The sequence below is a fragment of the Amborella trichopoda genome, chromosome 11 (genome assembly GCF_054954075.1).
Source record: "Amborella trichopoda isolate Santa Cruz 75 chromosome 11, AtrichopodaSantaCruz75HAP2 v2.0, whole genome shotgun sequence".
NCBI lineage: Eukaryota > Viridiplantae > Streptophyta > Magnoliopsida > Amborellales > Amborellaceae > Amborella > Amborella trichopoda.
The window spans coordinates 258,061-284,329 of NC_142346.1; the positions used below are offsets into that span (position 1 = coordinate 258,061).

The following is a 26,269-nucleotide window of genomic DNA, read 5'->3' on the forward strand; positions in this document are numbered from 1 at the left end:
TTGTCATCAGGAAAAGCTGACAGTTCTTGATGATCTGCAACCTTCCTTGCCTCAAGAAAACACAGAGAAGGTTCATCATGATGAAATGGAGTAACCTACGTGTCCCCCAATAGTTGTCCCTAGCCATGTCTGGGCCATTATGCTTACTCTTGTCAATGTTTCCCAACCTTGGGGTACCAACAAAGCCTGGAATCATATTACCCTTACAGCCCCAGTAGGAAACCAAGGACCTAGAAACTCTACTAGCTCATCCACTTGTGGTCCCAACAATTTATAGAGCCCACTGTTCGATCACACGAGACAATACGAGCTAAGGATATGAGGCACCTTCTCTACAGAAGTACAGCTAGAGTTAACAAAACACTTAGGATGGTTGGATACCCCAACTCTGCTCGAGGGTGGCCAAGAAAAGCAGCAGAGGTTGGTTCCATTGAGTCACATCCCAGATAGAGGAAGGCTACTTGAGAATCCTTTGGTGGTCGTGTTGGCCCCTGGGAGAGAGCCTTGGTTTCCCCCACAAGAGTTGCAGTGGGAGATGGGGGAATCCTCTGAGCAGGACCACCAAGAGCCTCAGAAAACAGGGTTTCCAGAACCTGTTTATGTGGATCCTATCTCCTTTTTTCCACCACAAGAAGTGATGGTCAATCCCTCTGAAACCTTGGAAGAATCATTGATGCCAGAGTTAGAGTTGCCCAACTCCTTGGAGGAAGTCTCAAGCTTTAACCCCAGAGAAGTTGGCCACGTGCTGGATGCTATGAATATCGATTACAGTGATTCTCTTGAACTGATTGGTAAGGCTATGGAACCATCAAACAGAAGGAATACACCCCAGGCTGATTGCCAGTCTCAAAGGGTACCCAAAGGCAGCAAGGGCAAAGGGAAAGCATACCATGAGCTTTCCAATTTGGTGGCCTCAATCGATTATGACTGGAATATCACTGTGGGTAATGAAAGGACATTTTCAGGCTCTGTACTAGCTCCGCCTGCTGGCATTTCTTCAGCAACCAGACGTGGCACCGGTTATAATTCCAGATGAAAATTCTAAGTTGAAATGTGAGTTAGCTTGGGAGATTCTAGGAGAAAAAGGGACCTAGCCACCCTAATAAGAAGAGAAAAGCCAGATGTGGCCCTTACTCAGGAAACTAAAACCCATGCTCCTACCATTTTGATTGTAAGGCCTCCATGAGGAAGAAGGCCACTGCAGGTTTTTGGTACTGCTGCTGATGGCACTTCAGGTGGATTATGGATGATATGGGATCCCTCAGTATGAATGCCAAGCAATTGTGCTGGAGGTAACATATTTGTTTCTGTTTCTTTTGAAATTCCCTCTTTGGGCTTGAATGTTGTTAATACAAATGTTTATGGGCCGAGTAGACCTTTCGAGAGAGATCCATTTTGGCAAGAAATTTCAGCTTGATCTACTGGAAATGGTGTGCTCCAGTGTGTAGCAGGGGACTTTATTGTCATTAGATAGCCCAATTAATCGAATTCGGCTTCTAGAATTACCCCATATATGAGAAGGTTTTACGCTTTCATCAATGCTAATGGCCCTTCTTTATTGTCATTAGATGGCCCAATTAATTAAATTCGGCTTCTAGAATTACCCCATGTATGAGAAGGTTTTACTCTTTCATCAATGCTAATAGCCTAATAGAAATTCCAACTGAAGATACCAACTTTTCATGGAATGGTAGTGGTGTGCAGACCCCTTATATGTCCAAATTAGACCGCTCTTTGCTTAATCCTAGTTGGGACTCTTACCTTTCCTAAAACTTCAGGTAAAGCCCTCCCTAAACTCTGCTCGGACCACACTCCTGTCTTACTCCAAACTAAAGGGTCTCTGTATGGCCATGTCTGTTTAGATTTGAAGTGGGATGCCTGCATGATAGATCTCTGAATGAGTTGGTCTCTCAGGTTCAGTCAAACACTCAAGTGATGGGTTGGGATGGGTTTAGACAGTTCAAAAAACTTCAAGCTTTGAAATTTAAAATTAAGGAATGGAAGAGAGATACTTTTGGGTCCCTGCAAGGTAGAATAATTGACTTGATTAACCAGTTTGAATAGATAAGCTGGAGCAGCAAGTTTGACGGGAGCTGAGCCAGGCTTAAATGGGTAGTAGAACTAATCTGAGAGTCCTAAATGAATGTCAGGAGTTGGAGGAAATTTTTAGAGGCAAAGGTTCAGAGTTAAATGGTTAAAAGAGGGAAACAGAAACACCAAGTTTTTTCATTGAATTGCAAATGCCAAAATAAGGGTAAATATCCTTGATGGACTAAAGATACTAGGAGTTGATGAGAATGATAGAGAAGCCTAGATAAGGGCAATCATGACCCATTTCAGAGAGGTTTTCACTGCTAAAAAAGACCAGAAACTTCCATAGATTGGGTGCCTTTCAAACTACTATGACTGGGGGATGCAGAGTAGTGAGAAAGACCATTTACAATGGTTGAGGTGCATAAAGCTGTTTGTGCTCTTGGAGGAGATGGAGCGCCTGGCCTGATGGCTACCCCATGGCTTTCTTTCAACACTTCTGGGATGTGGTATAAAGAAGATATTTTGGCTATGGAGGAATTCTTTCTTTCAGGAAGGATTAACATAGCTCCCCCCCCCCCACCCAAATCAGTTTTCATTTCCAATAGACAAATCATAGACAACATCCTAATAGCCTAAGTATGTGTTAGAATGTTGGGTAAATTAGACCTCGAGAAGGCCCACGACTGGGTGGATGGGAATTTTTGTCTCATATAATGAGGTGTATGCGATTTGGGCTTAAATGGAGGGAATGGATTGATGGATGTTTTTCATCTGCTCATTTCTCAGTGTTAATCAATGGCAAGTCTCGTGGATACTTTAAGGCACAAGACAGGGTGACCCTTTGTCTGCCTTCTTCGATACAATGGTGGCAGAATCTTTCATACGATTGATTACATTGGTTTGTGAAAGAGGTCTAATTTCAGGCTTCTTACCAGCTCCCTTGGGTCCTCTTATTACTCTTAATATGCGGATGATGCATTGTTATTTTGTGAGGCAAGTGAAGCTTTGAATAACAATGTAAAGCTGTTCTTAGAATGCTTTTAGGTGGTTTCTGGCCTCAAGGTTAATTGGCAAAGCTGAGCATTTTTGGTATTGGCTGTGAGCAAGTGATGGTGGAGAGATTTTCATGCAAAATGGAATGCTCAGTGAACAAATTGCCTATGAAGTGTCTTGACCTTACGATTGTTAACGGTGCACTACCAATGTCAGATGGGACCCAGTCATTGAGAGATTGCAGTTTTTTTTTTTATAGGTTGTTAACATTGTATAGATGAAATATAGTACAAAAGAGTCCCGAGGGGAGAAAGAAGAAAAAAGGGTCATTGAGAATAGTGACTGAAGCCAAAAAGGCATACACATAAGAAAAAGACAAAAGAAAAACAAATGATAAACGCCTAGCATCCAAGCGTTATGAACTGTGCCCTGAACCCAAAATGGTCCCACTTTTAGTGAGGTCATCTGCGACGTGGTTGGCCTCCCTCCAAATATGCCTCCACAAGACCTGCATATGCCTACAACGATCACGAATTTCATCAAACATATGCCAGAGTCTCCATGGGGGTTGAGAAAAGCAAGAAGCCCAAGAGATGACGTTCTGGGAATCCCCTTTGACAGTGAGAAGAGGGCCCCCGGAAAGGTTGAAGAGCCTAAGGCTTTTGAAAAGAGCCCTGGTTTCAGCTTCAGTTGAGTTGGCAGTCCCGATAGATGAGGAGGAGAGGGTTGAAATACCGTCAGCATTTCTAAAGATTCCGCCAATTCCTGCTGGGCGGGGGTTGCCCAGGGAGGACCATCAAAGTTCAACTTGATGACACCCCTGTCTGGGGGCCTCCAGAGTGCCGAGCGAGGCACCTTCCTTGGTCGATGATAGAGAATTTTGGCCCAGTTGAAATGAAAGTCTGCGGCAGGGAGAAATCTGAAGTGATTATGGTTTGTGGCCCAAAAGATGACACAAGCTCGAATAGTATCCTTGATCTTGGAGGTAGGGGCCGAGATGCTCCTACCATAAGGTCCAGATGATAGTTCAAATTGGATATTTGGAAATTGCAGTTCAAATTGGATATTTGGAAATCAAAGTTGCTAAACTTGGGAGGTTTTACAATCCAACCTGTCCTTATTTAGAGTCCCTGCCCAGATAATAAATAAACTTGAAAGCCTTACGAGGAAATTCCATAAAAGAGGAGGAAATTCCACTTGGTAGCATGGGATAAAGAATGTTTGCGAAAAAGAGAGTGGTGGTTTAGGTATCATAAAACTCAAGCATAGTGATGCTTTATTGACTAAATGGTGGTGGAGATATTCACAAAACCATGGCCACCTATGGAGACCAGTTCCATAGATTCTAAATATAAACCCTAACTTGGTGTAACTAGACTGCATGGATGGTCAAGATGCTCACTGATGTGGAGAAATATAAGGGGGAGTCAATCCTTCTTCATGGCTAATGCGAGAATGTTAGTTGGGGATGGAAGGAAGATCCTTTTTTGGCATGACAAATGGGTCGGTGATCATCCTGAAATGGTAGTATCCTGAAGTCTGTAGTAAAGTTAGATTCAATGGGGCTTGTGCCCAAGGTGAAGATTGGAATACTACCTAGGCAAACTTGGGCAAAGCTTGCCGCACAAGAATGAGTGATGCTTTTATTTCATGAAGTCTGCAGTAAATTAGATTCAAGAATGAGTGAGGCTTTTATTTCATAGGTCTCCAATGTGTGTATTACCGCTCTTTTGGACCTGATGGAGTAATTTGGGAACACAATGAGGATGGAAGTTTTTCATTCAAATCAGCCCACGAACTTCTAACAACGGATAGATTCAGATCCCTCTCATGATATAGTTCAAAAGGCCCTGAATTCCCTATCCTGCACCAAGCATTTTTGTGGGTTCTATGGTTGGGAAAAGTGCGCACAACTGAGACTGTGGAGGAGAGGAATGATGCCATAAATATTTGGTTAATGTGTAAAGTGAATGCTGAGAGTATTGGACATGTTTTCATGCACGGTGGTTGGGCATCAAATATTTGGTATTGGGCTTTTAGAGTAGAGAATTTAATTGGGCTGTCCCAAGATCTGTTTATTGTTGATTTATCAATGGTTTTCCCCTCCCTATGATGAAGTAGGGACTGCAATTTGGTGGATGCTGTTGGCAGCAGTATTTCGGCACTTATGGAAGGATACAAATAACGGAACATTTGAGAGCAAGGTGTCCGAGATGCAAGCAATTAAAGAGGATATTTTGTTGACTGTGATAGTGAACTAAGCTAGCTAAAGGTGTGTTCAGGCATATCATTCCGAGACATTTGAAGGGAGCTTAAATAAAACGCCCGGGCTTCAAAGGAATAAGGAGAGGAGAGTAGTGGTATGATCAGCTTCGCCAGTTAATGCGATTAAATTGAACTTTGATGGTTGCTAGTTGGGCAACCCTAGGGCATTGGGGATTAGGGGCATCATTAGAGATTATAATGGTGCAACGCTCCTATCTTTCTCTGGCTCTTGTGCAGTATAGTAACAGCTAATGAAGCTGAGTGAGGGCCCTCCTACAAGGGATTTAACTGCTGCCAAGAAGCTCGCACTTGGTCATAATAGACGTGGATTCTCTCAACATGGTGCTCGAACTGAAACAGTGCCCCTTGGAAATTACATCTTTTTTTGTGGGAAATCAAGACTTATGTACAATATTGATGTTGTATTCAAAGTATGTTTTAAGGTAAGCAAATGAGGAGGCAGACCTATGGCCTAACGGAATGGCCCTTAATAGAGCGGACCAAGATTCTTATAGCTGACCCCAAATAGTTCGAAAAAAGCTATAATGATGATGATGAAATGAGGAGGCAAACATGCTTGTCAAAAATAGAGTATCTAACTTGAGAGTTGTCAGTATTTAGTGTGCGAGTGGTAGGGAGATGACAGCTCATCTTTTTGTGAGCTTTGTGTAGAGATGTCCTTTTTTATATCTTACTTGGACCATCTCTGTGGGGTTCATACAATTTTGTAAACTGCTGTACGTTGAATAGAAAGATATAAGTTAACATCCAAATTCAAAATCATGAGAGAGAGAGAGTCCCGGTTGTCAGCTTGATTTGTACAAGAGATTCAAGACTGCCCTAGTTGACAGATTTTGCGCATGAAGACGTTGATTTTGCACAAGCTGATTTTTTTTGTCTTAAGGTTAGTCGTAATTACACAAGATAATGTGCTTTCACTATACATTTTGTTGGACATTCGGAGATTTTTCTCTCTTAAATCCCATTGTTACTTAAATGTCATGTGACCTTCGATGACCAGTTCTTAAGATCGTAAAAAGCTCAGCCCGTGAGAATGATCAGAACTTAGATTGGATAAATCAACAAAAGTTCATCAAAATGCATATTATTTAACATTTAAACCATTTCTTTTGATTTAATTTGAAAAAATCCATCAAAAAGCACGGATCATCAATTGGAATTGAAAATCGCAAAGTCAAAAGACTTCATGATTCTGAGGGAACATATGGTCCATTCACTCCCTTGAGGCAAACCCAATCTTAAGGTATTTTGAGGACCCCAAAATTTGGTAATATAACATCTTCAACCTGCATACTATGCTCCATTAAAACAAAAGTCTTAACTGAAAAAAATAATAAGGCCTCTAGATTGAATAGAACCTTTTTCGAAAGGTGAAATTCACGCCTTTGAATATTCAAAATTTCATTTTTTTCTCTTTTGAATATAATATTGTTATTTTTAGGTGGTTCCCAAAATTTCAGATTAAAACAATCTTCCCAAGTGAGACTTCTGCTACAAGGAGTGCTCAATGGTTAAAATATTAAATAGTTTATACTTTTATTTTTGATAAAATTCCCATAAATCTAAAAAGAAAATAAAGAAATGAACAATGGACATGGATCACCTGTCCAACCTCATTACCATTCAGCTTGTTAAATCTAAGATGAAACAACTCGAGAGGAGGAACACTGAAATAATTTTCTTGAGGCATCCAATGGCATATCCCAAACACTTACAGAGATCAATATGGGCTTGACACATCAGTTAAATGTTCGCTGATATTCAAAAACATTCTTCTAATAGAGAATGAAAAAAAAGAGACAAAAACTCACATATTTTAAAGTGTTACATGATATCCAAAAATACTCTTTGTTCTGAGATGCACACATACATACGAATAGAAAAGTTGCTCACTCGGAAGCACAAGTACTCCCGCAGACAAGGGATTGCCACACATAACTAAAATAGACTCCAAAAGTAGGTAAACATGATTTAGTCTTCAAGCTCAATTATCTTAACCACAGATGCATCTCCCACTTTTTGACAGATGACAACTCTGTCGTGCGATTTGATTACCCCTGAAGCTTTCCCATGATCAAGTGCAACCTTCAAAACTGACTCATTGGTGGCACTTGTTGATTCAGCCTGCAAATTCATATACAAGCCTCAACTTATAAACAATGACCACCAACCATGAAAACAAAAAAAGTTCATATGAGGCAATCGAAGGATACGAGCAAGGGGAAACCAGCTCACCTTAGTCACAATCAAACATATAGATAGAAACTTACTGAAAATACTAGTAACTGCGAGGTTAAAATATAGAATGCCCATGACAAATTTAAAAGCAAACTAGGAATGGGGTTGGGGTCGTGGTGGTAGCACCTCCACACCCTAGTCACCACGTTGACGTTTCCATTCCCACTGACACCACCCCACTAACACATTCAAAACACTAACTCCTAAACCCTAAACCTTGTCTTCCCCACTGAATTACCGAAAAAAAATTAAAAGCAAGCATGGCAGACAACGTTTATAAGAGGGTTACCAAACTATTTTCTTAATATTTTAACTCCCTATATCATAGACTAAGCGAAAAAAATGATGCTAATTTCCAATGAAGCATTCACAAATCCACCTTTTGAATGTCTCCCTCGTTTACTATGATTAGTACATATCTCATTGGATATATAAAACTACTGCAAGTTGTAAGATCTATGGGCCATACAACTAAGATAATATAAACCTATTAGGTATTGTAACTTCTGCAACTCATTGCAAGAAATATTCCTATACATGTTTGGTGTTTTCCTTCCCTTCCTATCATGCAGTATATATGAAATCGAATAAATTATACAAAACATGTACAAAGCAGAAAACATTCCTTTGCAAGGAGTATAGTGATGTATATGGAGAATGGGAGAAAAAAATACATCTGCAAACCAACAAAATGAATTTTAAAAAAGAGCGAGACAATATATCATCTCTCTGGATCTAGAAGGGAACCTATCACATAGGTTGAGAGCACCACTCAAAGGATCTTTTCACAAGATCTAAAACACAATTCTTCGTCCTCTTCTCTATATTTTTCTTATCCAGCACTTAAAATCTTTATAAAAGAAAAACCATAAAACTTAGCTTGCTCTTTAAGAAACCTTAAGCACAATAAAATCCTAGCACTTCATCTATTTAAAGTAAAATTCTAACTTTACCTTTCAATGATCTACAACTATATCTTGAGATAAAAAATAAAAGAATAAATAACCCCAAATTCATTTTAGTCTCCTAAAATTAATATTTAAAAAAACACTAACCGCATCACTCTCGTGGGGTTGGTAGAAGCCCGTCGTCGATCTTAAGAAATTCAAAAATTCCCCAAAGGTCTTTTCAATAGTTGGCAATAGAGTCCACCATTTGCCTAGGACATTATCTTTTTCGATGAATCAACTAATCAATTACTTAATGTGACACTTGTAGTTGACCATTGGAATATCGAGTATAATCTTGATTTCTCTTTCGAGCTCCTCCAGCAAGTCACTCCAATCAATGAAATTCTCAAATGAAGTCAACTGGTCAATAAAACCATCGATGCAAAGCTAACCATGAAACTTGGGAATATCGATCTCAATATAGTAATTCCGTAGACGCTCCATAGGTCGTGGTTCTTGCCTCCAAATTTTCTCATTACATACAAGGACAATACACGGAATCAGTCATGGATCTCCATTCAACCCTAGGGCAGGATTTGGTGTTGCATCTATGGGATTGCAAGCACCCTTTTCTTGGGGATCGTTGTTCACCCATTTCTCCTCAAATTTCGTGAATTTTGCTTGAGTTGAATATCTTCCCTGGCTTTATTTATGCTATGATTCATGACCTCCATTATCCTCTCGATTGTAAGAGCGGTTTTGCAAAAAATTTAACGGATGGATCTTCTGAATCTCATATACCAATTGATGTAGGGAGAAGGGGAAAGGAACTAAATTGCAACAAAAAAAATAAAATTTAAAGAATGTTGTATTACCCTCTCTGAGTCTACAGGAAGTCCATCCCAAAGGTTGAGAGATTTAAGCCTCACTCTAGATCTGTGTGAGAGTCCAGCCCAAATTCCACAAAACCTAAAAAACAAATCTTTTTCCTCTTCTCTATATTTTTCATGCCCTCAAACCTAAAAATCTCCTTAAGAAACCCTAACCACAATTAAATCATAGCCTTTCATTCGTTTAAATTTAAACTTCCAACTATACCATTCAATTCTCTACAACTAAAACAGTCACGAATACCCTACGATAAAAAAAAATCAAGGACTAAACAACCCTCAAGCTCATTTTATTATATTAAAAATTAAAAAAAATAGAAATCTAACTACATCACACAAGTTCAAGGGTTATTCTGCTCAAATGTTGCAAGCCACATTTTACAATACTTTTCAAATTATTGATAGCACACGAAGTTACCTCTGTTCTGACGTGCTCTTTTTTTTTAATGAGTATCATTTAGTATTACTTTAAACAATTCTAGTAGTCTATTATAAAGGTAGAGTTTTCTTTGAACTATAAAGGAAAAGTTGTTGGGATGGGAAACATTGCTATATTATAAGTTGTCTTCTAGAAGCCCATGACGAGTCATGCATGTTGCTTCAAACATTCTAGTTTAGCATAAGGCAAAAAAAGAGATTAGAGAGGAGTTAGAGAGGGACTAGTTATGGCGAATGCCATCTCCCTCCCCAAGATAAATAGCACTTGTGCATTCTCTCTGACTTGCACCCGACATGGCATAAAGCAACAGAGCAATCAATTAGAGATAAAGTAATGTGCCACATGCCTTCTCTTCCTTGGACATGCATAACATGTGTCTGTGTGCAAGCACGTGTATATATAGATCAATAGAGAGATAGTTCGTGTATACTTCCCATTGAACATTGTCTCTTAACATCCTCAAAAACATTGACCATCGACAGAATTTGATGAGTCACTACAAACCTTAATTTCCTTTTTCTGACAAGTCAACCACTCTACACCTTGGCTTTATCAAAAGTTTAACCCATTCAAAAGTAAAATCTCAACGACACAAAATAACAGAGAAGTGATTTTAAATGTATGAACAGAAGTCATTTGGATGATAAATTTTTCCAAAGCACAGTCTACTTTCATCCATATATGTGTCCACTATTAATATTATTAGTGCATGCAACATCGTTTGATCCTAATGTCACATGCAACCAAACAAGAATATGCATAACCTCAATGATAAAAATTGTTTAAAGGTTTGGCCTCTCGCCGCAGAGCTGTTCTTAGCTGGGTAATCTCTCCAACCCAAGGGGCTTTTGTGAAGGATCACCAGATCCCCAGATCCTCGATGGGGCCCTCATTGCCCATGAATGTATTCACTCCCACCACCTCTCAAAAACCCTAGGTCTTGTAGTCAAACTTGACTAGGAAAAACTTTATGACCATGTAGATTCTCAATAAGACCCTCTCCAGAATGGACTTTGGGGCTTTATGGAGGAAATGGATTCAAAGATGCATATCCAAACCCTCCATCTCAGTACTCATCAATGGTTCCCCTAAAGGATAGTTCCAGGCCTCTAGAGGCCTACGCCAAGGTGACTCTCTGTCACCATTCCGCTTCGCAGTAGTGCCCGAGGTCTTCAGTGCCTCCATTTCTGGAGTATATCAAACAGACTACTTCACTGGCTTCCACACTGGCAGGTCGGGACCCACCATCTCCCACCTTCAATACGCAGATGACACTCTCTTGTTCTGAGATTCCTCCCATCAAGTCGACTACCTCCTCTTTCTCCAATGTTTTGAGCTTGCCACGGGCTTTAGAGTTAACATGGATGGGAGTTGGCATTGATAATTCTCTAGTCCAAAGCCTAGCTGACAGCTGGGGATGTGCGGTTGAAGAACTCCCATCCACTTACTTGGGACTTCCTCTATGCCTTGGCGTGCCGAGACTCAGCCCACAGAACCCCATTATCTACAAATTCAAAAGGAGGCTCGCCAAATGGAAAGGGACATTCCTCTCCTCTGCTAGAAGACTGACTCTCATCAAGGTTACCCTCCCTAACATCCCTTTATTCCTTATGTCTCTCTTCCATATGCCAGCCTCAATCATCGTGAGACAAGAAAAGCTCATGAGAGGCTTCAGGAGGTCGGGAGAATGGGGCCATCTTATCTCCTGGGCTAAGGTGTGCTCTCCCAAAGCATATGGAGGTTTGGGCATCCGCTGTTTAAAATCTAATAATATTGCTCTGTTGGGTAAATGGTGGTAGTGTTATGCCAATCAACCCAACCACCTTTGGAGAGAGGTGATTCACCGCAAATACTGTCGTGGGGACCACGCTCGGCTTCCAACGTGCAAGACCAGTGGCAACGTTTAGGGCTTCTGGAGGTCTATCCTTCACAGCCGCAACCTCTTCGTTAATCTAGCTCCCTTTCGCCCTAGGAAGGGCAACATGGTGCTGTTCTGGTAAGACACTTGGATCGGTTACCTCCCACTTAAGGACCAGTTTCCAAATCTTTTCATCCTCTCGCCCAAAATCCTCTCTCAACGATGGCTGATAATTTTCTATGCTCTGGCCCTACCAGAACCTAGAATCCAAATTTCAGAAGGGGCCTCACAGACCATGAGATGGGGGAGTGTTTGGAGCTTTCAGCTCTTCCATACCCGATGTTCCTCCCCCATTCTGGGGGAAGACAAGATTGTCTGGTCCCCAGCCTCATCCATGGTCTTCACAGTAAGACTCTTTCTATACAGCCATCACCTTGCCTCCTACCCTTCCCGCTGCCCTCCCCTCGATTGTGGCCAAGGCTTGGTTCCCATTTATTCCTCCTAAAATTCAAGTTTTCTGTTGGGTCACCCTTCATGAAAGGCCCCTAACAGTTGATCAACTTCAGAGAAGAGGTCTTCCCTACCCAACAGATGTGCCATGTGCCTAGAGGCTGAAGAGACAAATGCGCATCTCTTCATCCATTGTGATGTAGCATCAGCCCTTTGGACCAGTATGCTCCAACTATTCAAGTGGACCTGGGTCACCCCTCAGTCCATCCTCACCTCTTTTCTACCTGCCTTCACACTCCCTGACCAAATCAGGCAATCTCCTCTGGAGGGCCTCAATTGCTGCCACCTTGTGGACGATTTGGCTCGAAAGGAATAGCAGAATTTTCAGGGCTGAGAAAGCCTCAATCCCTACCTTAATTGACAATAGTAGAACTTTACTTGCTTTCTGGGATAAAAACCACAAAGATTTCAGGAACTTCTCTTTTGCTGACCTCCACCATAACTGGCAGGCCCCCTCTTGAACCTTTAAGAATATCCCATTCTTCTCTTTGGAGGCCACCCGAACCGGGGCGAATAAAGGTTAATTTTGACGGTTTCTCCCTAGGCAATCCCTGACCCTCTGGTATTGGGGCTTATATAGAAATTCGGAGGGATCACTTTTTCTCTCCTATTCCTCACCCTTTGGTTTTACGGACTCCACAACTGCGGAGGCTATTGCTTTTCTAGAGGGGCTTCAAAGATTCGACCCTAGCTGGAATACAGACCTGGTAGCTGAAGGCGACTCTAGAAATATCATCTTTGGGGACTCCGGGACTGCCACATGCCCCTGGAGACTTGACCACATTTTTGTGAAATCACACATATCAGCAGCTCCATGCATGTCATCTGGTGACACACTTTCAGGGATGCCAATGAGGCGGCCGGCGCTCTAGCTAGGGAAGGAGCTAGCCATAAGTCCACCGCAGGGATTGTGGGCATCTTTTAGGCTTGCAACCTCCTTTTTTCTCTTCTGTTTCTGGTGTAGAGCTTTTTTTCGGCCCGTATTAGGTTTTTGTACAAGGCACCATTTTAATGGGTTTCCTAGTTTTGTATCTGCTCTTGGTTGTACCTTTTCTCCTAATTAATATAATTGTCAACTTATTAAAAAAATGATAAAAATCAGAACAAAGTGACATATTTGCTGGATATGGGCAGTGCTTGTTTAAAAACATATTTTTATAATGATTATAAACAAACATACTATAATTTAAATACGTAACAAAGAAATACATGGTACTGAAACCAAAAGTTTGAACAAAAATGAGGAAACAACTTACTGGATGCCGAGGATCTGCAAGCATTGGAAAAAGGCCCCGAACTACAAGTGACTGCCTTGCCTGCCAAAGTAAAGCCAGAGTAATCATGATTCTTTAGTCTATCTCAAGATTTAAAAGAACATACAGAATACAAAAATAGATTGGCAAAAAATTGAAAATTTAAAGAAAATTTAAAAACACAGGCATTATTAATATATACAAATATGGAATTCAAGAAAACAAACCACAAATTCACAGATAGACAATTCTTTACCCGATATTAATACAAAGAGGAAGGCTAACAGAACCCAAAATTAAATGTATATATCCTGTATCCAGGAAAATCCCATATTTACCAAGCAAGACATATAATACATGAATGTGGATTTCCAACTGAAATGCAAAAAAACCCCTTAAAACAAGATAATGTCATTGTGAACATTACATGAGAACAAAACAGCAGATATTTCATTCACAGATAATGTTCCTGGGGTTCGGTTTAGAGCTTACTTTGGTTTGCCTGGTAAAGACTAAAGAGAAGCACTTTGGCAAATACATCTAAGATTGTTAAACTTCAGACACACCGTTTTTTTATTCCACATATAACTTGGCTTGATAAAAGCGCAACATAGAAAATGTTGTTGCCCATGCAAGGGAAACATATGAAAATCAGAAAAATGGTTCAGTAAACAATATACTTCCTATAGTAAAGAGTTCTGCCAAAAGCAGCACTTTAGCTCTTCAAGCATCAAGTAGAAATCTAGCTATTCCTCTTATTCAATAAATAGCAAATTCTAGATTTTTATATTATCTCGAGCATCAGCCTCACACCCAAAATATACAGAAGAACACAATAAAAGCAGGTTTCTTTCATACAAAAGACAGTGCATTTAGTAACATACTAACACCAAACCCTCACTAAGAAAAAAGGTTCTTAACAATTTAAATAATGAAATAATTTTGTCCAAGAAAAAAAAAAGGAAACACAAATTATAAACTAAATGAGCATATCTTCAGCATACTTCAAATGCTCCAGTAAAACTCCACCGTAGCTGATTTGTTTTCAGGCGAGGGATAACAACAGATAATACAGGCATGGTTGGCCGATATTTTGCAATCAACCTATTCAAATAAAGTAGTGTCAATGATCCAGTTGTTGAAAAGCACAGAAAAGAAAATTAAGGAAAACAAAAAGAGAACAGAGGAAAATAAAAAGAGAACAGTTACAAGCAGAAACTGAAGTAAACAAAACTAACTAACCAACTGAAGTATACAGAACAAATTTAACGATAAGCGCAATTACAGGTGACTTTATCATACAAAATCACGACAACAATACCTCGCTGCCCTTCCCGATGAGGTAAAAACAATGATAACTGAAGCCTTCACCTTGATTGCTGCTCTTACCTGGACAGAAATGCATGTTTGTTCTTTCAGTATCATGACAAACCCTACAGCAAGCTGTTTAAAGGAGAATGGTATCCTTTCATAGGATTAGACATCTTTTTTTGGTGCGTGTCTAATCCTCTGATAACACATAGGACTAGACACCAATTTTTACTTCCAAACAAAGCAACAACTAAAAGTCTTTATTTAAATAAATACCGCTGAGGAAGCAATTGACTCCAAGTGGCTCATTGGTTCACCAACATATTTCACAGTCTTTTTGAAATATGAGTCTTGATTGAAAACCTTCTCTGCCTGCAAATAGAACACTTAACATTATATTATGTCAGGAACAACTAAAAAGATAAAATAAGCAAAGACACATTAAAATGACCACTCCTCATCATTTCCATTTCCGATGATCTACACCACTATTCGCTAAATATAAGCTCAATGCATAAAAAAAATTATGAGAAAAGATTCCCCCACATTCAACCATATGCCCAACACCCCTGAGATGAGCCCAATCATCAGCTCCTTGATAAGCCCCAGCTCCAATGGAACCGTCGGCTGCTTCAGCAAATGCCATCTACACAATCCCAAATTAATCTCTACCTAGTGGCTCAGTCTAAACAACATGGTTACTGAGAAGGCTCATGTTAAAATTAAGTTTAAGAACCCTCATGCATTGTACTACTTCCCAGAGTAGTTCCTCTTTCTCAGAAAAGGCCTTCCAATCTCTCTCCCTTAAACTTTTGTTTAAGGGAAATCTGGGATATGATGGTCGGATTTAAATGTTTGCCCCCCAATTTCAAGTCTTCAAACCTCTGAAAATTTGATTAATGCTCTCCATGCACAAATCGTATAACATTACTTCTTCTTTTTTTAAGCTAAAATCATATAACATTACGTAAGGATAAGTTTGCCAATATATGCAACAAATTTCCAAGATATATGACCAGTTGTCCAAGATCCCAGAAATCGCAAAAGAGCACTAAAGACATTATCTCAAATCCAGATTTCACCCGAAAAACAGTTCCCAAATTCATAAGATCACACAACCTCAAGTGTGTCCAATGCTTCTAGAATGGAGAACAAGGGAGCAAAGAGCCAAAAAGTAACAAAGATTCATAAAAGGTGAAAGTACTCGTGTATACACCTATAAGTGCAGATACACAATCATGTATGCGTGTTAAATGAAGAATCACTAACCACATAATTTAGTTGGAAAACTATATAAGACTACATACTCAGCGGATAAGAACACTCAGGAGATTGAGGATCTCAGAAGCAAGACAGCCAAACAGCTCTTTCCTTCAGTCCAAAACCACATCAATTCCGTGATACAGAGGCAGTTTGGATACAATATTCCTTGAATAACTTGCCAATTTCACAGCCAAGAATTCTGAATATTATGGTGCCGTAGTAATGTTTCTCAATTTGAACCGACCAAGAACATAAAACTCACCTCTGCACAAATTTTCCCAACTATTGAAATGGTTTCAACGGGATATAGTCCACGTAAAGTCTCTGCACCTAGAAGAATAGCATCACTTCCTGTACTCCACCAAACAAGCAAAAGTACAAGCCTCAAAAGATTTGAACTAAAGATCTTCTTCAAATAATAAGAGCAATCTATGCAATGCACATCAAGAAGTTAAACAATATTCATGAAATTTGAAGGGAAGACATCATATAAATAAAAAGAAATGTCGTATTTAAACATACACACCATCCAATACAGCATTTGCCACATCAGTTGCCTCAGCTCGAGTTGGTCTCAGATTGTCAGTCATACTGTCTACCACACGAGTAACCACTGCAGGCTTCCCTGCCATGTTACACTTGTAAACAGCAGCCTTTTGAAACAAAAAAACCTGCAGCAATAATGAGATACAACTGAGCCTAGATGAACTTTACTTTAATGCAAGAAAATGCAAAAAACCATAGAATATTATTTCCTTATACAGGGCAGAGGAACTGCATTAAGCACTGTCAATATTCTCCAAACATGTGATTACATACAACAATGGCTCGTGATTCACTTTTGAAGGGATATATTTTTTATTTTCTTTTGCTCATTTTCATTTGCTTCTTTTCTTTTTTTTCTTTTTTCCTTTTTCTTTTTTTTTCTTTCTCTTTTCTTTTTTTTCTTTTTTCTTTTTTCTTTTTTTTTCTTTCTCTTTTCTTTTTTCTTTTCTTTTTTTTCTTTTTTCTTTTTTCTTTTTTTTTGTTTCTCTTTTCTTTTTTCTTTTCTTTTTATTTATTTTTTTTTTTTGGCATGACTTTTGGTTGCTGGGAGGAGAATTGGAAGAGGGCGTTGGTTCGTTTGGAGCAGGGAAGGTAATCTGTATACCAAGGACTTATTTTACCATAACTCTTTCAAGAGTGAAGAATCCATAAAACCAAAACATAAGGATCTGGTATCTGGAAAAAGAGTGGCAGATGCAATAATCTAGAGTAAGATTCTGCTACTTTAAACCACAATTAGCCCTAGGTCATTAGAATACACAATTGGCCCTGGGTCTAAATGTATCAAGCTGAACTTGACGGGTGCATTAGAAGGAATATACTATCAGCTGGAGTATTTTGGGGGTTGAGTGGGACATGTTTCTTTCTGCTTTAGAAATGCAGCCAGAATAGTATTTTGAGGGATGAGTGGGCAGGTTTCTTTTCACCTTAAGATATCTTCTGCTGAATACTTTCACTATGGGGGCCCTATCATGAAAAGCAAATCTATCCTCCCACTTCTTCAGCCATTTAGTACTTTTAAAAACTTAACTATAATTGTCCAAAGTATAATTTTTTAGGCATTTAATACTGATCCCAACTTGTTAATCAGGTTGAGAGGTCTTACAGATTGTATAGTACACTGTTCCAACTAAAAAATTCTAGTTGTGTGAATATGGGGTTAGCGAGAAAGAACAAACTGTTCATAATACATAAAATAATATTTAAATTCTTCTGATCTGAATTCTTCACTCTCAAATTAGAATGCTTCAATTGAATAAAAAGCTAGCATGCTACTCATTAGAGGGTTTAGGTAAGGACAATAACTTGACCACTAACACTAATTCCATCTGAGTCGATTATAGTACACTTTTCTAACTTAAAAATTCTAGTTCTGTGAATATGGGTTTAGCGAGAAAGAACAACTATTCATAATACATAAAATAATATTTAAATTCTTCTGATCTGAATTCTTCACTCTCAAATTAGAATGCTTCAATTGAATAAAAAGATAGAATGCTACTCTTTAGAGGGTTTAGCTAAGGACAATAATTTGACCACTAACACTAATGCCATCTGAGTCTCACCACATCTACCCCAATAATCAATCGCTCATCCATGGTAGGGGTAATAATCGACACCACAGGGTTCCAAATATTTTATTCTTGCACTGAAGTTTGAGTTGGAATTCTATAGTTATTAATCACAAAAGGAATAAAACAAAATAAGCAAATACACCCACTAGCACCAGCTACCAAATCAAGAAGGCATGTCATACCACGCATGCATCCACGTATACATGCAATGTTTGCACCTGAGATAGGAAATGATTTGCTCATCATGACCCACTCTTTTCTTTTTCTGGGGCCAGGTTAGGGGGCAGATAAGCAGTGTGATTAGGATCCCTAACCACCGAGCCAAGAGCCTCAACACCAATCATGACCCACAATATTTCCAATAAAAAGAGCTTATAAGAACATAGATCCATACCTGGAAAGTTCAATGGAAGTATGGTTTTCAAAAGAGACAATATGCACAAAAAATATTCACATTTATCACTTATGCTAAAGTTCAAGACCCTGACCTTCTCTGGTGGAAGATCGATGCCGAGATTTCCTCGAGAGAGAATGATGCCATCTGCTTCGCGAAGGATTTCATCAAAATGAGTCAGCCCCTGCATGACAACCACAATAAATTAGTTAGCATCACCTCATCATTATGACTGGTAAAACTTATTGTATGGATCTTATAAGAAAGTATCTAGAACAGGAAAACAAACTTTAAAGGCATTAGTTTCTATCTACAGTAGTGCATGATAATCACCTCTATATTTTCGATCTTCGCAAAAATCTGAGTCTGATGAAGATCACCCAGCTTAGAAAGGTATGCACGAGCCTGAGTTACAGTCACAAGATGCTTATTACTGAACAGAATACACACAACAAAGAAAATCGATTGATCTCAAGGACCAGAGCTTGACACGTTTAAATTGCATTACATTACCAAAGGCTGTATCACATATCACATAAGTAAATGTGACATGTGGAAGCAAAGCCTGGTAAAATTATTTTGTTTTTCTAGATCGCTAGGTTAGCTTGTTTGGACTTTCTGGGACAAACTTCAAAGGTTGGAAACTTTTAAACCTCCCTCAACCAAACTGATATGTCTACCATTAGGCCACGGCCTAAGGGAGAGAACCGCGTAAGAACTTTTCATCCTTTCCTTTTTATAGTTTGATATTTTTCATGTTGTTCTATAGGCACAATCAGTGTTTTAAAACAAGGACTCACCAGGTTCCCGAGTTTGACTTATTTACTGCCTAGGCCAAGTAGGATGTCTGACTTGGCCGAGCTATGGATAAAAGACAGAGGGACAGCATTCAGTGAGACTTACCCAAGTTTTGGCCTTTCTCATCTGGACCCAGCACCCAGGGAGATCCGAATAACTCGAGCTAGTCCTAGCCCAAGTCATTGGTTTTTAAACAATGGGTATGTTTATGATAATGAAAAATGCATAGGGAAATGCCCAGCAAATGTAGCCTTACCTGGCGAACATCTTCTGCATGACGTGTGTAGGATAAGGAGAGGAAGTCAATGTTGTTCCGAACACCCCATGTACTTATAACCTGGAACAAATTGTACGTGACAAATAAGGACAGGGCATTCATATCATCACATATTTTAGTCAGAAAGAAACCTATTACCACGCAAAACAAAGGTTGAAACATATTCGAACTACTACCTCGTTGACATCCATTTTTCAAGAGATGAAGCTTCAGATTATTGCAGTCCAACCATCGCATAGACATCATTTTCCAAAGGATGAAACTTAAAACTATTTGAAGTATAACCTTCCCATTGATATTCATTTTTCAAACGATGGAACTGTTATATTTTTTATTTGGGATAGTTCAGTGGGGAAGGGGTCCCCTTCAAAAGATGAAACTTCAGATTAGTGTAGTTCGACTACACTAAACATTGGCCACAAAGAAATGCTCAAATTACATCCCACTATAGATTTGCATCCACGAAGTGACAAACCAGATATACATAAATTGAAGAAAGAATCTTGCTTTACAAGATTCAAATGCCTCTCTTCCAGTACATGCAAGGATGAACTGTTAATTGACATGAGCAAACTCAACCAACATAAAATCACAAAAGAAAAGAAGAAACAACAACAATAAAATTGACCCATGTATAAAGATGTGATAATGGAAATTTGAGGATTTCTATTGTGAAATTGTTAAGAAAAATAAATAAAACTTACGAGCTGAAGTTAAAAACTTATTTTTCTTGTTTTAGCTAAGAAAGTTTAATATGCGTATGCCAGGGTTGATGGCAATGACATGGTTGCTAATGTATTTTCCAAACTTCAGTTCAGGCTTACCACCAACCTATACTTCTATTGGCACGGTTTCTTTCCTAATACTATTGCAGTATGGCCCGTAAGCCCTATCCACTAAATCAAGATGCCAAACTCAGCAGAACATGGTCTACAATGTAGCAATCAATGTCTCAAGAAATACTGGGAAAAATGCAGTGATTCGCAAACGATCTCCAATAGAGTTGACATTTTATGAAAGAAAACTGAGAACAGCTATATCTATCTATGCCAAATAAATCAACATTCAAGGAATAAAAAACTATAACTTGTAGATTGATCGATTCAAAATTAATGAAAAACAGTTAACATTAAACAAAAACCAAAAAAACTATGTCCATCTACGCCAAAGAAACCAATATGCAAAAAAGACAGCTAGATTTCAGTAGTGGCAAGAGATATACTACCCCCTGCCCATAACTGATTCATGCATGGTTACAAACCAACAAGTTCATACAATCAATGCATCAACCAATTCAATTCACAAAATGCACAGATAATAACGGCCACATAGGGGCACGCCTGTGGGACATGATAACTTCAATACAACAAGGTAAAAAATATGTTACCAAAAGAAACACCCAAAATAAGGACAAATTTCAAGTAATAGCATCAACTTTTCAGGGTAGCTTCTGTTATCATATCTTTTAATCTTTTCCCTGATTATGAAAAAACTCACACATTTGAATATAGAAAAGCATTCAAACTTTTGGGTGTAAGAGGTCAATCTCATACGCACAAACTTACTTCCTTATCGGCATCAGTTAGTGTAGGCAAATCAATATGAATTTGAGAGATGTGCAGAGTGAATAGAGATCCAGCAAGAGTGGCACTATTCTTCACCGTGCACACCACGTCCTCGCCTTTTACATCAGTTACCTGCAAAAGGATACATTACATTACATAAGAAATATGTCATAAAGCATGTTGTTACACAAGTGTGTAAAATTTATTTCAAAAAAATGAAATCAGAGAAAATTAAAATCAATAAAATATGTTTCAAGTAGATATGTTTCATAAAAAGACATTTTTCAAGCCATGTAAATATAAAAATATGTTCAATAAGAAAAAACTGAGGTTATTAACTAAAGAAATATCAGAAGAAAGAGAAAAATATCATGAAGAAAAAAAAAATCAATGCAATCCACCTCTCTACCTCTAGCCAAACAGAAGTTGTCTCACTTCCCGTGAAAAGGTACTGACCAATAAATATAGTGTCTCCGTTCTTCACCGCCTAAATATCATAAAACACTGCCCATTCAGTGAAACAGAACAGAAGAAAACAATTGCTATATAAAACCATAAATCAAATGCAAAGAGAGAAATGGACAAAAATGCATTGTTGCAAGTCCAACTTGTACTTCTTTAGCAATTGCAATACACATGATTCTTTAACGAAAATATGCAATTCACTTTGTCGGGTAAGCCACAACATGTACATCACGTGCAAAAATTCCCATTATAGCAATAAAGCCCAGCCTTCAGCTGTGAGGCATGCACACCTTAGAGAGCCCATCAAAGTTTATCGGCAATAATGCAGATGAAGCTTCTTTCTCTTGATCAGGTGTCAAAGTCACGAGAGCATCTGCCTCAAGTGAAATGGCAGTTTCACTCCTGTTCACCACCTGTAACTCTGCACCTACAGTGTCCAACATCACCTGTAAAGGTTCAGGAATAACACTCGATCAGTATGTTTAGAATAAATTCCCATATAAAATTGCTAAAAGACAGCAATTCGGCTTCACAATTTATTTCTTTCTTGTTACAGCAACAGTCCTTCAAATACATCCACCGTTGAAACATTACCCGAACAACATAATGAAGTCATGAAACTTATGAGAAACTATGTCATGAACAGAAAACCAAAAGTTCCCCCAGATAATGATGGTGAAATTGAAAATGGGCCTAATGGCTACAAAACAGGAAGAAAAGGCTCTGAGAAAGAAAAATCAAACTCACAGCACAGAGCTTCTTTGTACTCTTTACAGCTTTCTTCAGGTTTTCCAGTGTTTCTTGGTGATAATCTTTATCCCCCCAAGAAAAATCGAACCGTGCAACTGCCAAGAGGTGAGACTGATGAGTGCAATTCATTTTATGGAAACAATAAATATGTGATAAAACTAGGCAAGCTCAAATCCAGTCCAATATTATTCATGATAATATGGGAATCAAGCATTTAAAACAACATTAAATAATATCTTAAGATATACATTGAACATCCAATCCAAGCAATCCAGTAATTGAAACTTCAAAAGAACATTGGCCTTGAGATGCAACAATCATCTAAACAAGCATCTGAATTTATAGAAGAACTTGAACTTGAAAAAAACAAAAAAAAAAAGAAAGAGAATCAGCGATATTACCAGACATTCCAGCCTTGAGACAGGATGAAATCACTTCAACGGACCGTGATTTCGGACCGAGGGTACCAACAATCTTAGTCATAGCAGGAAAGAAGCTCTGCAGGGTTCTCCAAGTAGATAAAGAGTTAGCCACAAATATTAGCCATCAAAAGCAACAAACCTTGCCTTTTCACATGATAAAGCAGAAAATTCGACTTCAACAAGCCATTTTTTTATTTTGATCCATGGGAGAGACCTTCCTAGAAGTGCTAGGTGATTTAAGTGAGCAAGCCATTGCTAAACACCAAATCAAACTTGTTTGTTTTCATTTTCCTTTTGTTTCTCACTGAGTCAACACAGATCTTGGCAGCAGGAATTAAAATCCTCCATCAAAACGATATTTTTATAACAGCAATGGTGAAACAACGAGTGAGGAATCCTAGTCTCTTTTTTTTTGACCTTTTTTTTTTTTTTTTTCCTTCTGAAATTTAAGAAAGCATTGTATTAGTGAAAACTCTTGCAAAGAACATTAACAGCAATTAGATATTGAAAAATTCCACCTGCAAAAGCAAAGAAACTGAATGGATCCGCCCTTCGCTCGTTACAAAGAGAACCGAAAAGGAAGGAGACATCATTCAAAAGTTTATATTTCTACTTCTACTTCTTATTGTAAACTAGGAAGACAAGAGACCAGAACCACAAAGATGAAAAAGAATCACAGTAAAAGGAAGCAAGGTGCGTAATGAAGTATTGACAAAAAACAAAATAAAAGAGAGTAAAAGGGAGGGGGGGGAGAGGTAATGGATTGTAGCACTGACGGGCTTGGATGGCTCGAGAATGGAGGCCATCCTTATTGGCTCCTCCAATAGCAGGTGTGTAGCGTGCATCTTTCCGTGTCTCTCTACTCCCTCGGAAGATCGATTGATTCCTCGTCCTCTGATGCAGCGAGCCTAGGAGAAGAAGAAGGGGTGGGGAGTGAGCATGATATATAGAGTAATAATAAAGCGGCAAACAAGGGGCGGGCGGACCCGAACCGTACGGCGGGGCAATGTAGCGTAGGTGCGGAATGTGAGGTGGTGTGGTGTACAGCACAGGAACTCGGCTTCCTTCAGGATTTTGTCTCCTCAAATAACACGACCGCACCACATTCAACTTTCCACTCCACTATTCAAGTACTGGTTCTATGTTCAAATTTTGAGTTTGGATGAAAATAAGTCGAAGATCTTAAAAGAAAAAATATATATATATATATATTGATAGTTATATGGCCGATCTAAATTTTTGATTGGGCTCGGCTCATTCGCCATCAAACTCGATAATTTAGTATGTCCATTCAAATTTTAAATGTAAGGCTAATTGTCTCATACGAGCTTAACCGCATCACTCCATATGCCATTCAAAAAGTATAATGCATCCATTTTAAAGGTGGAGGCAAGTATGTGTTCCATTTAAAAACAATGGAATCTAATGGTCCAAATGTTTTTTTTATTATAATTATTATTTTTAATTTATTTATTTTTCCATATTCACGATGTCGATGTTAAATATTACATGTCCTTAAAAATTAAGTCCAAAAGTCCATCTCAAAAATATATTTATTAATAGCCTCGCATTTCTGGTTTGATCGTGTAGAAACCAGTCTTAAAAATATTTTTTTTTTTAAAAAAAGGTGGGGCTAGTTGTATCATGGGGAACTAGCAAATTCTCAATATTTCGCATTAATTGCTTTGTCCCCAACTATTTTCGATCCTGATCAGCCAGTTTCAATCAATATCGGCATTATTTTAAACACCGGTGAAAATTAATTTTTTGTCGGTTTTAAACTGATTTTGACTAGTTCAACCAATTTTATTTTAGGAAAGCTTTCTATGTTCCCCCTACAACATATAAGTTCTATCCTCCCCCTACCATCCACCGTCCATTTTTTATCAAAAGAGCCACTCATCGTTTGATCTTATATCCAACATCTCAAAGTATTTTATTTTTAATTTTTTTAATACAAGTTTTATGAATATGAAATTTGATACGTGCCATTTTCTCATTGGGGCGCACCTATAAAAAATATTAACAATATTTTTTTGATAAAAAATAATGACCAAAATAACCCTTCAAAATTTAAGGGGTTTATTTTTTTGAAAATATTTTTTTTATATTTTATGTTAGTGCGAGTTTAATAGATGAATGGACATCCAAAATTTGGTATCAAAAAAGTTTATAGAAAGAAAAATTAAAAATATAACAGTGTAGAGACGTGACATTGTGATTGGGCTGATATTAGCCCTCCATTAAAAAATAGACGGTTGGATAAGGGGGATGATATAACTTTTATGTTGTAGGGAGAACATAGAAAGCTTTCTCTTTTACTTTTATATTTTAAAACTCTTATATGCAACTATTTATCTATTTTTAAAAAATCAATCTAATTGAGCCAACAATTGGTTCGGTTTTGACTAAATCGAATACTTCAATGGTTCAGTCACCAGTCTGATCTCCCAATGCCCACGATGATGTTCAAATACTATTACCCCTTATTTCTTTAAAATAAATATAATTACCAGCCTTTGACAATTTAGATTGAGGTACTGAAATTGATTGCTTTGGCCCTACTTTATCACTTTCATTAGATCATTTAATCTCCTGTGGTTTATAGTTCACGATAGGATTTTGATAAAGAGAATTTTGGTGAGGCAGCCGACTAACCTCTTATCATGCGTCAAATCCACTAAGAGTTGAAATGAATGATGAAAAAGGAATTCAAAAAATAATATTTATTTTTTTCAAATTTAGATCATTAACATGGTTGAGATTATCAAACCCTAAAATTTCGGATCAAAAATACATATTTGAGATATATTTTTGAGCGAGACTGCACAATAATATGTGAATCGGAGGACTCACCGAATACTTTTCTATTCGGTAATTTAGGGCCCAATTACAAAAACGACCCCACGTGTTCAGGATTGTCAAATGGAATATTCTCACATAAATTCACAATTAAAAAGTGTGGTAGGTTGTTCAGGCCACTTACGGCCAATTCATATAAATGTCACTATTTGTTTCAAGTTCTAAACCCAAAATAGTTGACTTTAATTGAGAATGCATTGACTTCAACTGAGAATGCATGCTCTTGAATTATTGAGTTCCATTTGGCTCGATACGAATGCCTAAATTATAAATAAAAAAAATGAATTTAAAATATTCTAATTCCACAGGAAAAGCATTTTGGATATCTTTTAAGGACACGTTTGGGACACTTAATAATTTTTTTTTTGGAATATAATTTAATCCTAATTTTTAGAGAATATATAATCTTTAATATGTAGATTATTAATCTGTAAAAATAAATAAATTTTAGAAACTGGAAATGGTATTTTTTAGAGAAAATATTTGACCATTAATTTTACTTTTTCTTTAGAGGACTATTATTTATGGTATAGATCTGTACTTTCTTTGGTGGATGGTGTAGATCTCCAAGCCTGCATAATAACAGATGCAGGCTTGGACACACCAAACAATTCTCCATCTTCTAATAATAAACTCGATAAATTAAATCGC

The 26,269-nt window shown here is 38.1% G+C and overlaps 1 protein-coding gene across 1 annotated transcript; it reads right to left on the reverse strand.

Annotated features, from left to right (window-relative positions):
- Positions 1-6,971: 6,971 nt before the first annotated feature.
- Positions 6,972-23,664, reverse strand: LOC18441483 (pyruvate kinase 1, cytosolic). Its single transcript, XM_006851713.4, has 16 exons — positions 23,533-23,664; positions 22,736-22,832; positions 22,332-22,429; positions 21,875-22,030; positions 21,529-21,606; positions 21,120-21,251; positions 19,534-19,614; positions 18,813-18,884; positions 18,574-18,663; positions 16,492-16,636; positions 16,228-16,316; positions 14,979-15,074; positions 14,713-14,780; positions 14,396-14,495; positions 13,395-13,454; positions 6,972-7,437 (listed from the first exon to the last, which is right to left on the reverse strand). The coding sequence occupies exons 1-16, from the start codon at positions 23,599-23,601 to the stop codon at positions 7,285-7,287; spliced, it is 1,584 nt and encodes a 527-aa protein (XP_006851775.1). The 5' UTR covers positions 23,602-23,664; the 3' UTR covers positions 6,972-7,284.
- Positions 23,665-26,269: the final 2,605 nt, after the last annotated feature.

Bases quoted from the DNA above. Each gene is read 5' to 3' on its own strand.
- LOC18441483 (XM_006851713.4), bottom strand. From the start codon at position 23,601: ATGCACGCTACACACCTGCTATTGGAGGAGCCAATAAGGATGGCCTCC. The intron at 22,430-22,735 runs GTAATATCGCTG...ACCTCTTGGCAG, and splicing joins TCTCAAGGCTGGAATGTCTG to TTGCACGGTTCGATTTTTCT. The intron at 14,781-14,978 runs GTATTTATTTAA...ATTTCTGTCCAG, and splicing joins AGTCAATTGCTTCCTCAGCG to GTAAGAGCAGCAATCAAGGT.